Below are 15,874 nucleotides of genomic sequence, written 5' to 3' on the forward strand. Positions count from 1 at the left end.
AGGGCCGGCGCTCCGGGCCGGTGCTGTCTCTCCCGTCCAGGGCCGGCTCCTTGGCTTCGCGTTCCTGCAGCAGCTCTTCCAAGTCTCAGAGGCGCATAATATATTGTTGATAAAATGCGCTATTGTTACCACGTAGTCAGTGCTTAGCACCAAAATTGTTAAATAACAGACACACAATCACTAAGGTAATAAACATATCAATTAAATTTATTTCTTAATAAATACATCAATTAAATTAATACTTTTTAAAAATCACCTCAAATCCTACGGTAAGAAATAATTATTATCACTAGTATGTTACATTTCCTTCTGGTCTTCTTTTTTCTAAAATTAGGTTTTTAAGGGTTAGGGTTGTTCTTAGTGATACAGTGATTGCGTTGTATTCACAAGGCTATAGTGCTCCTTCCTGGCACCACAAAATAAAATAAATAAAATAAAATAAAATAAAATAAAATAAAATAAAGATATTTAAAAATTGAGGGGCGGGGAGATGACTCAGTAGAATAAGCCCTTCCCTGACAAGCACAAGGCCTGAGTTCAATCCCCGGTTCCACCAAAAAAAAAAAAAAAAAAATCTTTCTTCCTTTCTTAAAAAAAAAAAAAATCGAAAAGGACAATTTTTATCTTAAGGTAGAACCAATATCAAATTTCAGTTGAATATAGTTGGGCCCCAAGTTATTTAGCAGTCACTTTCATAAAGTGCACTCTAATTTATAAATTTCCTGTGCTACTTTCTTAAGTAGTTTTAAAACAAGCATGAATTCTTGGAAAACACTTTTAATGAAGATATAATATTCTGCCCATTATTACTTCTAAAATCTTGCATTTAAAATTATTCAGTATATTTCTCAAACTTGCTATTTTTTAATTTAAAAATAAAAAGTTTCTCTTATGTATCACTACGGTAGTGACATTTGAACCTTCATACTGTGATGTTTGTTTGTTTGTTTGTATGTTTTGAGATGAGGTCTTGCTAAGTTACTAAGTGGCCCAGGCTGGGCTTGAACTTATTTTCTCCTACTCACGTGCTCATAGCGCAAGGTCACAGGCCTTCCTCCAACTCTGCTATGTTAAATAACAATCTGATGATAACACAGATATGGAAACTTGTGTGCCTGTTGGAAGTGTTTTCTACAAGATAAAAGCATTTGATCCCTAGCCAGATTGTTCTTTCAAATAAAAAAAAGAAAGCCTCAAATTATTTATTCTACCACCAACAATGTCTGAGAATCTCTGAAAATTTGCCTTGCCAGCACACTGCATCAGCACTGAAATATGTATTCCTTATTTTAAAAATTGCACTGTGCTTGTCCTTTGACTCCTGTTTCCTTTGTACCTCCCTCTATCAATACTTCCTGGCTGTGCAAACCCTTCAGAAGTGACTGAGGTCACCTCCCCGGGGGCAGTTGAATCAAGTGCTAATCTGGGAGCTGTCCTTGGGAGCTGTAGCCTAATGGTTTTAATTTTAGGTGGGAATAGTTACTGCCCCTAATGTGAGCACAGTCCTCAGAGGCAAATGAGGTCTGATGAGTAAACTGTGGAAGAACTAATGGTATGAAATTGGACGTATTTATCAAAATAGAACAACAAATGCTGAAATTGCTAATTGCTAAGCTCCTGGATTGAGGACAAATGTGGGTGAGTCCCTGCATGAGAACAATCCATACCTGTGTGCTGCACTGGCTCGTTGGCCTCACTCCATGACTCTCCTAGGTTCATCTCTGCCTTTGCTTGCAGTGCGCCAGGGCTTACTGAGGCTTGCAGAACTTTCTAAATACTGACCACTCTCACTTCTAATCCCAAAGGACAACCCTCACCCAAGAACGTATGGGGACCAATAGATAGAACCCCATTTCCCCCTCCTTAACAAGGGAAGTCTCGGGCAAGGTTGGCATGTACTGCTTGAGTCTTCCATGCAGCCCAGAGGCCGACTGTGGCCCATCTGACTGTCTGTGTGCCGTTGCTGACTCTTGTCCCTTTATGAGATGATTTCAAGAGATGGGCATCTGTGACAAGCCATGCCTTCTGTAGGATGTTTGTGCTCATAGGAGACAATATTGCCACTAATTCGATTAAGAATGGATATTGTGGGTTTATTATCACCATTTTAATATACCAAGCAAGTAGGAGAGTAAATACATTCTGTTTGATAATCAAATTTGATGAGAAATTTTAGCTTCTGAACCAACCAGGTTGATGTCTGGGGTGGAAATCCTTGTGAGACTCAGCTCTTGAAGACTCAGTTCAACAGCAGCTTCTTTACCTTAAATGCCCCAAGAGAATGCAGGCGTGGCTGTGAAGATGGCAGACAGATGGACAAATACATCCTCCTGTAGGTGTGCAGGAGTCAAGATACCCTCAGACATGTGTGATAGGAGGGAGTCAGAACTCCCTGCGTGATGTCAAGAGGGCCCGGAATGCTTTCCCCAAGGTTGGGATTCATTCTCCCAGGCAGGATATGGCCCCTACCAACTGATCCATTGTACCTTTGGGATCCCTGTCCCTTTTGATTATCCAAGGATTAAAACAATACAAAAGAAGCTTCTTATTTGAAAACACTGCAAGGGCACTCTGCTTGCTTCATCAGACTGGCTAAGAGTGGTGGCGCCCAGTGTTCCCACCTGTCCAGGTCTGTCCAAGCAGCAATAACTAAGATGACTGGCTGGTGTCAGGTGCTAATAGCACTTACATTGTTGCATTTTCCAGCCATCTCTGAGCTCTCCTGGACCACTTCACATAAATGGAATCCACCTTTCTCCAAACTAAGTCATCCCCACATGATACAACCCTCCCCCACAACAGCCCCCCACCCCATTTCTGTTTCTGGAGTAGCTTTGGTGAAATGGGAGTTATGCTGGAACAGTTTTCTCTGATTGCTTTAAAAAAAATGGTCACTACCCCAAGTGATATCTTCTTTATGCATAGACCTTGGTTACCTGTCGGTGAGCCTGACTGGGGTGCATCTCTTCTGTCTACAGAGACAGCTGCCAGGCTTAGCATATGTGTTGAAGAGGAGGGCCTTCCCCTCTGTGAGCCCCTCAGCCAGGTGTGAGTAGCCCAGGTGGGCACAGTTGACTAGAAAGCAACCACAGTAAGACTGGAAGGAGATCTTGGGCCTGAACAGAAGGACCTTAGGCACCCAGCTCCCAGGGAGGTTAACTGGGGATCCAAAGGACAGCTTTGAGAAGGCAGGAACTGTGGATGAAAGGACAGCATTGAGGAAAGGGAGCTCTTGGGAAAGGGACCTGTGCTCACCCACTCACCAGACGACTACTGCAACCCTCAGGCCATGTCTTATTACTCAATCTAAAATATTCTGGCTTTCTAGAAAAGCTTCCTTTCATAGAACACTAGAAACAACTTTAAAAGGAGAGACTTTGTAAATGGTAGTTGTATAGATAATTTACCTTATTTTCTACACAGATTAGTCATTCCTTTTGGGACATAATATCATATATTATAATTATTATTATTTTTAACATTTTGCAATGTATTTTATTACACCTCTACACATCCAAAAATTCTCAGCAGACTGGTGGAGTGAGTTATGTGACACCAATTCACAGCCACTGTCCACCCTTCCTTCAGAGGAAATGTGCCCCTTTGACTGAGTGGGCTGGGCTTTAGGATGGCCCCAGTTTCTCTCCACTGAAGCTCCACACACTCAAGTTGGCAAGAGTCCTTCGTCTAAGAGAAGGGAGCAATTTGTGGTGGCGCTTTCTCAGAAAGCCCAGCCCCCAGTTCCTGGCTATACCAACATTATCTAAAGGTCTCATGCTCCTGAAAAAAACTCCCTGGTATAGCTATGGCAGAAAAAGAGCTTACGGAGATTACAGAAATAACTTTTGTTTAGTTTATTGAACATAATAATTACTGGTTTAAAAATATATGTTACTATGTACCAAGTAGGTATGTTTATTGAGATGGTGCTTCTACCAGGGATGTATTAAAAATATGAAGGGGGTTTTGTTTTTGTAAATTCTCATTTAGCTTTTCATCCTGCTAGGCCTAGGAATTCATCCCCTGCCCAGATTCCCCCAAGGGCCTTCCTAAGATGCACCTGAATGTTCATCCCTGTTTCCCTCAAGGTTCTAACACTCCTAATCATGACGCAGAGCTTTTCCTGGTGTCTATCCCTCCTGCCTCTTCCCACCTCTTCCATGGCTCCTTCATTCCAGGCACATCCAATCTCTTGCAGTTTCTGCCTCCCCCATACATAGTCCATAAATCTCAGCCTCAGTCTCCATGGACATCTGGTCCTAAAATGGCTTCCCAGGACCCTTTCCGAGCCACAGTGAGTAAACATGTTCCAAACTCTTCACTCTTAAGGGTGCCGGGGCTGCCTCCTCCCTGAGTCCCATCAGGACTAAATGTGACTGCCGTGGCACTGATGTCTTCTGGACAGCCCATTAGTTTGTTTGTCTACCTTGTGTTGTACTGGAGGCTTCCTGCTTGACTTACATTCTCTGACTCCTCAGCACTTAGAGTAGCACCGACACATAGTCATTATTAGCCAATGTTTTAAAACAAATTTAAGTGACATAAACATTGCATTTTACAGAGAGTCTGAAAGCAGCACTATCTCACCAGCAACAAACCATTGCTCAGATGTTGATTTCCACTTGTATTCTCTAATAAAAAGACCTGGGGCTTCTTGGAGGATTTCCAATTTGAAGGCTAAGGAAGGAAACACATCAGGAGAGCCCAGAGCACTGGATAGGGCTAGAGAATGAGGGAATTCTCACCAGGCAGGATGACGCACATGCGCCACAGATGCTGGTGCCAACCGAAGAGCCCCCAGTGGCCACAGCTGGGACAGTTCAAAGAGCAAAATAACTTAAGTGCTATTGTACACAAACCCAAAGTGTGAGCTATAGCTCCATGAGTTCATACAGTGTGCTAGTTGCTTTTCTGTGCTATCAAAAGAAAATATCCAATGTACAAAATTAAGGAAGGAGTAGTTTATTTAGCTCACAGTTTGTGGAGGTTTCAGTGCATAACCAGCTGACTCCAAGGCAGGGTGGCACATGGCATGTGGCAGAGGGGCAACAGCACAATGTGGCAGGAAAGAGCAAAAGCAGCAAGAGAGCGAGGGGGTGAGCAGGTCTCTTTCCTCCTTATGCTGTAAATGGGGTGCCTGCCCATGTCCACACCATCTCTGTGTGCTCCTCTTCCACGAGCTGAGGATGTTTACAAAGTAAAGGCCCTGGCCCGCTGCTGAATCACTTAATTGAATTTCAAGTTGCTACAATGAACAGCATTCTAGAGCAGGAAAAGACATGTCCTTATCTCCTCAGGATGGAGAACTGCTGACCTACTTACGCATCTAGCTTCCTCAGTTGACACAACGCATCAACCATAGATGTAGAATGAAGAAACGATCTAAAGAATGGTATTCACGTGAAGGATGGACAAATATCCCATCACAAGAAACCCAAGTCACTCATGTAGCCACGGGCATCAGCAAATAGCGCATCACCCCTTACGTATGGGCCACACAGGATAACCTCCTTCGAGAATGCAGTATGTAAAGGGGGGAGACACCCGACACACCTGCTCAGCCAGGAAATCAGGGTACTCTTCATGGACCCTAGATATGAGGTGCTGAAAATGCCACATTAGCTCAGTGCTCTTTCTCCCCAAGTCCATAACCACCATCTAATCCGTAAGCTCAGTAACTCAAAGTTGATGGGCATCTGATAACAAGTCTGCCCAGCCCTTCTCCAAATGGCTGAGGTCAAGAATAACAGGGAAATTAAGAAGCCATTACAGTCTGGCAGCGTCTAAGGGCATGTGGTACTAAATGGCAGGTGGGATCCTGGGACAGAGAAAGAAAACTGAGCAAAGCTAAAGGAATTCTAATGGTGTGTGGACTTGTGTCAATAATACTCATGTTGTGGAGCAGTATTAGTGGTGGCAAACCTGGCAACTAGTATAAACAACTATCAATATGGGAACCTGGGTTGGGGAGATATGGGAGCTTCCTGTACTATACTAGGAAATCTAAAAGCACTGTAAAATTAAACACGTTAGGGGCCGGTGAGCTAGCTCAGTGGTCTAACGTGCCTGCTTAGGCAAGCGTAGGCAAAATACACAGGGACCATGGTTTGATCCCTGGTACCACATGAAGCACCAGTCCCACCCCTAGGGTGGGCTGAGCTGGCAATAAATAAATAAATAAATAAATACTTTACTTTTAAAGATAACTTACCTGAAAAGCGGTTACATGTTGGTTTAAGAATCATTTAAAATTATGCTAAAGCCAGTTTTTTTCAAGGTGCTACCTTCTGTTGTGATCTGTGGGATTCTGGGAGTTCTGAAAAATGCCTTCCCTCCTTTTAAAATGTGAGGCTGTGGAGATCATGCCAGAGAGATGTTGGGACTCAGGATTGGGCATATATACTCTTGGATGACACCCAAAGAAGGAAGTGTCATAAGTCTAGAATTTAAATTTTCTAATGTTCGCAGTGTTGATTTTTGTGGAGTGCTTGACATATCTCACACTTTTATACAACACTGTATCATGGAATCCACCGTACCTTAATGCTGCTTTTTTGTTGTTATTTTTTTTTCGTTTTACCATTGATCATTTCAGCGTGACTCCAGGCTCAGCATCTGATGCTAAAATCAACTCTATTGAATATCTTTCTTCAGGTGTCAGCATTTTCTACTTGGGAGAAAGAATTACACAAAATTGTCTTTGACCCACGCTATCTTCTGCTAAACTCTGAGGAAAGAAAACAGGTAACATCGTGGTAAGACAAGATGGCAAACTGTAGAGACAGAGAATTCAAATGACTGCTTCATCCTGAGACCAGAAAGCCTTGCTATGACAGAGAGCCGCCAGCTATGGTAACTGTGCTGGAGAGCTTGTGGAGTAAGCGCTCTAGCTTATGAGCTGGTCAATGGCACCTTAGAAACACAAGGAAAGGTTATGCTGGGAGTCGTTCTTATCTGACCATCCACTCATGACTCCAGGGAAACATAGTCAAAGATGAGAAAGCAAGTTTAGGGCATAGTAATTATAATTCATATTTCAAATGCCTACAACTAGTATGCTCGAAATAGCAAATACTTCAGCATTTACATGACGATGGTGGTACAGAATCCAGAGAACAATTCCAATGTAAGTAACAGATAGATGAAAGGTTTAGAAATCAGATCCCAGGAAACCAGGGGTTGGCTTGGGAGCGAGAGTAAGGGGGAAGAGAAGAAAGCTGACCGTGTGGTACTGCAGCATCCCGAGAGCATCTAGTTAATGCTTGTGGTCTCGCTGATGGGGAAACTGCCCTGGCAGTGACGTGAGGAGAGGTGTTGGAGCTGAACTGAGAAAGAAGCAGTACTGGGTCCCTTTTAGAAAGCGCAGTTCTTTTAACGAGTTTCTTGGGTGAGCAAGGTTTAAACACAGAATCTACACAGGACCTACTATCAGTGTTTTCCAGAGGAAACTAAGGCACCTGCTGTGAACATTTCCAATTTTTCCTTTACCAGGGCGTCTCCAAAGAAGATAGAGTGAGACTAAACAGAAATGAGGGTCTGGGGAGTACTAATCAAGCCTGTTTCTATGGTAACATGCGGTGTTTCATTTTATTACACCACAGCATACAATAATGAGATAATGGCCCATGCTATCCCTTTTTAAAAGTCATGCCCCATTTTTGATAACTGATATAATTTATTAGAGGGAAAAATCCTGCTACATTAAATTATAGTGGCATAAAAAATGCAATAGAGAGAAAGAGAAAAGAGAGAAAAATCATTACATGGGTAAACGGTTCCAGGCAGAGGGAGATGCAGATACTTCTTTTGAGCTCCAGACCCAGAGCCTGCCAGCTTTTCTATCCAGATTTAAAATTAATAGAGCAAAACTCCTGTTAATGATGGAACCTCACATTTTTGCTTAGGTAATAAGCCTGCCTTCACCTCTTTTCTTTTTATTAAATTATAAAACAACTAGAGAATATACCTTAGTATTTGCCTCTAAGGTAAAATAGGCCAATCATATTCTTAAATATATATGTGTTACAAATTTAAGTCAAATTCATGAATATTTCATTCTGCCTCTGAGTCCTCAGGAGGTGAGCAGCATTTTGTATTTATAATCCTGCAAAGATTTGCCATTAAAGAAATAGGTTCCGAAGCAATCAGACATAGTCCAAAGAGTCCAAAGAGAGCCAGCAAGGGGCTTTTGCTTGGCTGGCCTCCATTCTCCCACCTTCACCACAGCAGGAAGGCTGGAGACAGTCTTCTCCACCCGCTGAGGACCTACTCCAAGGTCTCTGCAACTTGGTACAGGCTTGCTATTCACTGGACTTGCACAACCACTTGGGGATTTCTGTAATCAATATTTTCATCTATGTTTGCACAAACATTTCAATGATCACCAGTCCATATTTTGCCGTTCTGAGGCTCAGATAGCATTAGGAATAAAATAATTTTGTGCCCTCCCCCCACACTTGCTAGTCTATAAATGATAATTTTTCTGATGTTACAACTATAAGTGAGACTGTTCCCACAAAAAAAATACACACACACACACACACACACACACACACACAAAAGACCATTCTGTGGACCATGGCAAAGAGAGATTTCACCTTTTTACATGGCTGCAAGCTTCCAAGAGAGAATAACCTGGAGTCTTGAGTGGATTTGTTTAACCAGAAAATTTCTACCTGCTATACACAGAGGAACAGAGTTTTCCTCTGAGAGGGTCAGTGTCTGAAACCAGCTTCTGGTCAAATGAGGGCAGGTGCAGTGCCTCCAGGCAGGTCACCTTGTTGGCTATTTTTCACACTTGATGGTCACGGTGACTTGGAACTCTCTGAGCCCCTAGGCAAGTAAAATAGCTTCCTTGGAAAATTGGCATGTAGGAATCAAAGAATTCTGAATTTTCTTTCTATTCACAAGTTAAAATTATGTTTGGAGCCTCAGAGGCCAATTACATCACCATGGGAAGTGACTAGAACAAATTAAGGAGCCTGTAGTTAGCGGCTCTATGGCAGTGATAAGAAACCTGACAGATTGTGTATTCCTGTGGATGCTACTCGGAGTCGCAAATGAGAAGCATGGTGGCTTTTAGAGCCAGGGCTTCCGAGCCGACCTGGCTTCCATGATGCTCTGAAGAGCATTGCCAAGTCATCCTCAGGACTCCTAAGGCAGGGCTGGTGGGACGTTTCGCCCAGAGATGGTACTTGCGTGCAGCAACATACCGGGCCCCAGGGGAATCCAGGCTTAATCAGTTAGATCTGTCTCCCCGACAATATTACAATGCGAGGGTTATTGCTTACTTCTCCAGTAAGTGGGCAAAAAAAATTACCTCGGATTCTTGCTCGGTTTTCATGCTGTGCTTGGAATACAAAAGTTTCATATCTGGTAACCAGTTCCATAATACTTCTGTGTATGTGTTTTAAGATATTTGAACAGTTTGTCAAGACAAGAATAAAAGAAGAATACAAGGAAAAGAAAAATAAATTGCTGCTAGCCAAAGAAGAATTCAGAAAGCTTCTAGAAGAATCTAAAGTGTCACCCAGGTAAGGAGAAGGGAACATAGCAGTCATGGTGAGGGTACTTTCAGATTCTATTTTTTTCATTTTTTATGTATTTAGTACAGGGTCTCCCTAAGCAGCTTGGACTCATGGTTATCTTCCTGTTTTCAGCCTCCCCAGGGCTGGGCTTACAGGCATGCACCACCATGCTGGGACTCTGTTGCCAGTTTACTAAGCCCTGGGATCTAATCCTGGTCCCTGGGCTTGCTAAAGCAAGGGCTTAGTCTGCTGAGCTATCTCAGGGGCCCTCAGATTCTATTTTGTTCAGTCATTTCACTTAACTTTTCTATAGACCCAGAAAATGTTACTAGGCCAATGGATATAGAATCCTGGATTTTCCATCAGTTTATGGACCTCAGAACTTCTTGGCAGCCCAGCTTTGGTTGGCACCTCAGCCACTGAGCTCTGTCTTAGCCAGCTTTTCTTACCTGGCACCAAATACCTGCCACAAACAGTTTAAAAAACATAAACTTTAAGCCACTTCATTGTGGCTCTTAGTGTCAGAGCTTTCAACCTGGGGTCTGTTGCCTTCTGCCTTGCAAGCTGGGGACATCACCACAGAAAGTTGTGGGGAAGAAAAGCCGCTCAACTCATGGCAGTTGGGAAGCAGAGAGAATAAAGAAAGACAGACAGGAAGGAGACGAGAAAAAACAGGCCCTACCAATTCATGCTGCTGGGAAGCTGCTTCCTCCCACTGACCCCACCTTCTAAAAGCCGGCTCAGCTATGCGCTCACCAATGGGCGCATCCCTCCTTGAGGTCAGTGCGCCTGACACCTGAGTCTTCAGGGACATTTAACATTTAAACCATAACCCATTCCCCCCTACATGGTTTCAAATTGTCAGCATCCCTGACACCATGACTTCAACAAGCAATCTACAGTGAGTTTTTGCTACATGTGGTGGACTGGCTTGTGAGCTAAGGCCCCAACTGCAAAACCAACAGCTGGCCCCACCCCCACTGCCACACAAACCTTTCTATTGCGCTTGGTTTCAGAGGGCGTGGAACAGGGCAGAAGGACTGTATGCCATAATCCTGCTGAGGCAAGTCTTTTCATAGTTTTGGAAGTTTCAACCCATGTCTGCTGGCTCCAAGGCAGAGATGTTATGGTAGAAGGTTGTGGTAAAGAAAGGATGCTCGACTCATGGGACTCAGGAAGCAGAGAGAGAAAGACAGATGGTTGCCCAAACTACTGAAACTAACGGCATTATAGCCCTGAAACTAAGAAAACATAGGGGGAAGTAAGTGTTAGCAATGAGAAAGATACCTGAGCTTGTTTCTTCTTTAAAATTACTTGACTCATTTTGTTAAATAACAAATATCCACTATTTGTTATTGTGCATTCAGTCCCCAACTTCCAAACTGTCAAAATTTGAACTTTCACAGATGCGCTATAGAAGACTCACTCTGTAGGCATATGAACAAATCTGACTTATGAACATTTCTCCTGGAACAGAACTTGACAGGGACCTAACTAGCTCATTAGGGGGCACTAATGCATCACATGTCCTCCAGTCTGGTCTTGATTGCCCTTGCCAGACTCCTCCCAAATACCTGGCAGGAATGGTGACTGTGTGAACAGTCTTGAGTGCTCCAAGAGGGATCAGGCCTGTGCAGCTTGGGGATTCCAGGAGCCATCCATGGGGCTGACACCTGAGGCCTTGCAGCACATACCTCCTCCACTGGCTGGCTGGTTGATGCCCCTGTTTTTACCAGAGGGAGAACTGAGGTATGCTGTCAGTGATTCACATGACAAATGTGGGACCAGCTTTCTTGGGCCAGTAGGAAGTCAGCCCTGTCCCTTCGCAGGGAGCTACGTTTCTCTTTTCTTCTGCAGAGACACTTTTTAGAGAAATGTCCAGCAAAACACCTGTGTAGGGGCGGCCTCTTCCCAGCTCCCATGTGAAAAGATATAGGGTCCCACAGATGGGTAGAGAGAGTAATGAGCCCCCACAGCTCTCACCACTTTACTCTTCTTGTGCAGTCCAGTGAAAAAAACACAGGCAAAAATGTGTTAGCTACACAGCACCACAGTTATGAAATCATGAAAACAAGAAGAGAAGAAAGGAGAAGGGAGGGAAAGGAGGAAGAAAAGCTCAAGTGAAATGCCTTCTTCCATGAGAAACCTGTAAACAAGTGTCCCACAGGCAAAACAGGAAATTGGCAGCTGAATGGAGAGGGACTTGAGCTCATTATCAATAGACAATAATGTGGCTGAGTCTAATAATGATGCGTTTCTTAAATGCTGTGTCAGCATAATCTTATGCCTACAGAAGTTATTTAGTTATAATAATTTAGTATGCTAATTAAATGTCTATAGAAAACTATAAAATGCTCTGTAAATGAGACAGAGAAAATAGTAAGAATGCTATGGACAAAGACTAACTACATTGTCCATGTGTCCCAGCACCTGCTCCAGAATGGCCCCTGTTCCTGGGTGGCAGCAGGATGGCCTTTGTCTTGGAAGAGAGGTTCATAGGTTCCCACAGTCCGCCGTAGACCGTGGCTACCTGGCTGTTGCCACTCTCCCTGGCTTCAGGGTCAGGACTTGTGGGATGGGGCCACAGCTTGCACAGGTTACTCTTGTCATGGTAAAGTCCTGGGCGTGTCTTCATTCCTTGCAGTAACCCTGCCCGTGAGTGTGACCTCCTCCAGATCCTCTTACAAAGGATTCCCAGTATGATCACTGCCTTCATCTCATCAGAATTGTGGTACTCCCTGGTTCAGGGGAGAACAAGATGCCTTTAATGAAGGTGCAGAGGGGCAGAGGCTCAGATAAGGCACCTCCTCTGTTCCGTGTGAGAGGATCATGTCAAATTGTCCACTGAGGATGAACAAAATCACAGCTGTGACCAAGCCCATGAAAGAGAAATCACAGATCTCTTCATTTATTGAGTCATATTTATTGTTTCTTAGATTCTAGAAAGATTCAATTTCCTAAAGAGGGTACACTGACCCCGGCTTCTAATAAGAACAGGTACCAAGGGGGCAAGGAGAAAACAGAGGGGTGTGTCAAGCAGAGGAAAGAGCATGTAGGAAGTCCAGTGAAAATAGACTCAGTGGGAGCAGAGGGTGGAAGAAGAGGCCACGGCAACAGTGGCCACAGAAACAATGAGGGGTGGGAGTGGAGACGGAAGCCAGGACTCACTCTCATGGTAGCTCAGAGAATGTTTTTGTTTTCTAGGACCACGTTTAAAGAGTTTGCTGAAAAGTATGGCCGGGATCAGAGGTTTCGACTCGTTCAAAAAAGAAAGGACCAGGAGCATTTTTTCAACCAATTCATACTTATTCTTAAGAAGCGGGACAAGGAAAACAGACTTAGGCTGCGCAAAATGAGATGAGTCTGTGAGCGGTGCAACATGGTGTGGGGGCGGCTGAGAGTGGTACAGAAGGTCGCAGACGCAGCGGGCGAGACCTCGGGCGGGGCTGAGGCAGGCTGGGGCGCTGCGGGTATTTTGTTCTCAGAGGATTACTGTTTCATATTGAAGCTCTCTCTTTTGTACAACGTTCAGAGTTTGATGCATTTCTAATTGCCATGATACGTTGATCCCTTAATTGTTTTAATTATGCAAATTCCTTGTAACATACATAAATTATAAACCCACTGCAGGTTTGTAACTGAGCAGAACCAGGCACCATCTATAACGATCTCGAAGCATCTTCATCCCTCAAAAGGATTATCTCAAACCTCTCTGAAACCTTCGAGAGTTACTTCATTTCTGCAGGATTTCCGCGGTGTTGAGGAACTCTGAATTCCAGTGTCCCTAGGTCTCAGTCTCGTTTTCTGAGTAGTAGCAATAGGGTTTTTATCATTCATCTTAGTGACAAGCAAATATTTGGCACATGGACCATGGATCACCTGCAGGTAGCGAAGGATGACCTCATTCACCTGGGAAGGCCTCTAGGCCGGAGAAGGAAGCCACATCGGCTGTCAGAGGTCCTACATAGAGAATTATTTTGTACAAAATCATCATATTAATATTTGAGTTATTTTTATTGTATGCCCAGAGTTTGCATGAGATTTTTCTCATCATCTTTGTATAAAAATTTTAAATTTTTTTAATTAATAAATATTTTAAACCAGTATATTCTTATGGCTCAGTCTTTCATCATATTTTAAGCAGAAAAATTGTTTTAACTGGAGAGATCCAATTTCAAGATTCTGGAGAAGAAGTTTGTAAGTTACTCCTACAAAATCTTTCTCTCCAACTGACTAGCCCTGGGTTGAACAATGCCTGATAAGACGCTAGGTAATTAAGGGCATTCTTTAACGCACTGGACTGTCATTTATCTATTTCATAATTGATAACAACTCTATTCAGAGAAGATGTCTTTGTTCCATAGCAAATAGTGACAAGCTCCTCCTCTGCCTTCACCTTCCAAGTCCTGATAAGAGCGCCTTTTGCCACACACCCTAGCAGGTCACTGGGTGCCTCAGTCGCTTCCTGTCACTGCCATTGACAGCTTTCAGAGAGGCTTACTTTGGATCATGGTTTCTTTGCATGGGTAGCAGGTTCCAAGGCTGTAACAGGGTGGCAGAGGGGCATGGCAGAGGAGGAGCAGGTGCTGAGGCCAGGGCAGCCAGGAAACAGAGTGAGCAGAGAAGCCAGGAAGAAGCATGCACCCTGTCAGGTCATGGTCCCAGTACCCTACCTCCAACCAGGCCTCCTCCTAACACCACATTCAGCTACTGAACTCATCTGTGCATGGATCCGCGGTGAGCAGAACACCCCATGATCCAGTCCCCTTCCACACGCATGAGGTTTGGGGACATTTTAGACCTCAACCATCACATTGGATGAAGTGGGGAACACCCTGATCTTAACATCCCAGCTTCTAATGTGTGCCATCTCAGGCATCTCCCACAGTTCCAGAGCACTGCTCAGGTTCCAGCCACTGGGGGAGCTGTCCTCACACCTGGCCACGACCCAGCAGTGTGGCAAGGAGCCTCCAAACCAGTACACGTAGGCCTGGCTTCAGAGGAGCCAGTGCCAATTCAGGGTCAGCCAGCGTCCAACTAGATATGCGGAACTACTCTATCCTTTATGCTATTGTGATATTATAATGGAAAGAATTATTTATGACATGGGCAACTCAAATCATGGGGTAAGGTCAGGTAATAGCAGGTAATGTAGGATGACAGACAAGTGGAGCAGCCATTTCCACAGGACTCAGAGAGTACCACAAAGAGAAGGTCTCCTTCACAATGTTGGGACGGCACCTTGCTGTAAAAGGCATAGCCATGGCTCTACGAGAGGCAGTGAAAGTGTTGTAGTGCTGTGCTTGAAGCACTTCCTGGAGCCCAGCCCTGAAGGCCTGGAAGAGTCACTCAGGTGTAAGAGTGTCTCACTGGGTACCTTGCCCCATACCAACCATGTGGACCACTGGGTGCTGCTACTCTGAGGCCTCTGAGTAGCGGGTGGAGAGACACAAGAAACTTTAGGGGCTGGGAGCATCTTGGCCTCTGGGTCTACAGAAATGCTAGGTCCTTCCTGCCACTGGGGAGCATCCACTGGAAGAGCTTTTCAGCTGGCTACTGCCCTAGTGAGAGTGATGACCTGAACACAGAATACCCGCTCAGGGCAGCCTGAATTTCCCGCCTTCAGTTGTCCTCTCACCCACCCAATTCTAATGAAATAGCATGCGTTTCATGTAATATAGGCAGCATGGACAAGTTGGATTGAGCAGTCATGGAAGGTATCAATAAATCCACATCCTCTGACACTTGGTATCCTTGAACCACTGGCTTTGCCTCCATCCCTACCTCTGCCTGTGGCTTGTCTCCTTGTCATTTGTAAAAGAAGATGAAAAGATACACACTGGGATTGGCAGCTGAACCTTCCATCACTGCCGTGCTTGGGAGTGGCCTGAAGCCAGTGGTGAGCTTCTTAGTAGGCAGAACCTGAGGCTACAGAAGATGACAGTTCTATAAACTGTCATCCATGCTGTGACAAGAGGCAATGGCATTTAGGCTGCGGTTAAGAAGGCAGATCAGGGATTTGGAAGGCACAAGATAGGAAGGGTAGATCTGAAGAGGAGTAGGGGAGGCTTGTGTTAGCCCATTTTCCATTGCTATAACACAATACCCAAGGCTGAGTAATTAAAGGAGTTTATTCAGTTCTGCAGTTTCAAGAGCTTGACACTGTCTTCCCCAAGCTCTTATTGGAATTTCATGGTAGATGAGGGGTAGAAGAGTGTGAGGAGGGAAAGATCACACGTAAATCAAGCCAGAGGGGATTGTTCTTTTATAACATCTCTATAACATGAACTACTTGAGATTCCCAGAATTACTTTAATCCCTTCTGAGGGCAAATTCCCCATGGACCT

General features: G+C 44.2%; 1 protein-coding gene across 1 annotated transcript in view; it reads left to right on the top strand.

Moving 5' to 3' along the window:
- Tcerg1l (transcription elongation regulator 1 like) overlaps positions 1-13,536 on the top strand; it is a 206,752-nt gene extending 193,216 nt beyond the window's left edge. Inside the window, exons 10-12 of the mRNA XM_004625567.3 lie at positions 6,655-6,744; positions 9,415-9,533; positions 12,732-13,536. Coding sequence (XP_004625624.1) covers positions 6,655-6,744; positions 9,415-9,533; positions 12,732-12,888 — 366 coding nt within the window. The 3' untranslated portion in view covers positions 12,889-13,536. The remainder of the gene's footprint in view (positions 1-6,654; positions 6,745-9,414; positions 9,534-12,731) is intronic.
- The last annotated feature ends 2,338 nt before the right edge of the window (positions 13,537-15,874 follow it).

This window comes from Octodon degus, unplaced genomic scaffold, assembly GCF_000260255.1.
Source record: "Octodon degus isolate 3935 unplaced genomic scaffold, OctDeg1.0 scaffold00010, whole genome shotgun sequence".
NCBI classification, from domain to species: Eukaryota; Metazoa; Chordata; class Mammalia; order Rodentia; family Octodontidae; genus Octodon; species Octodon degus.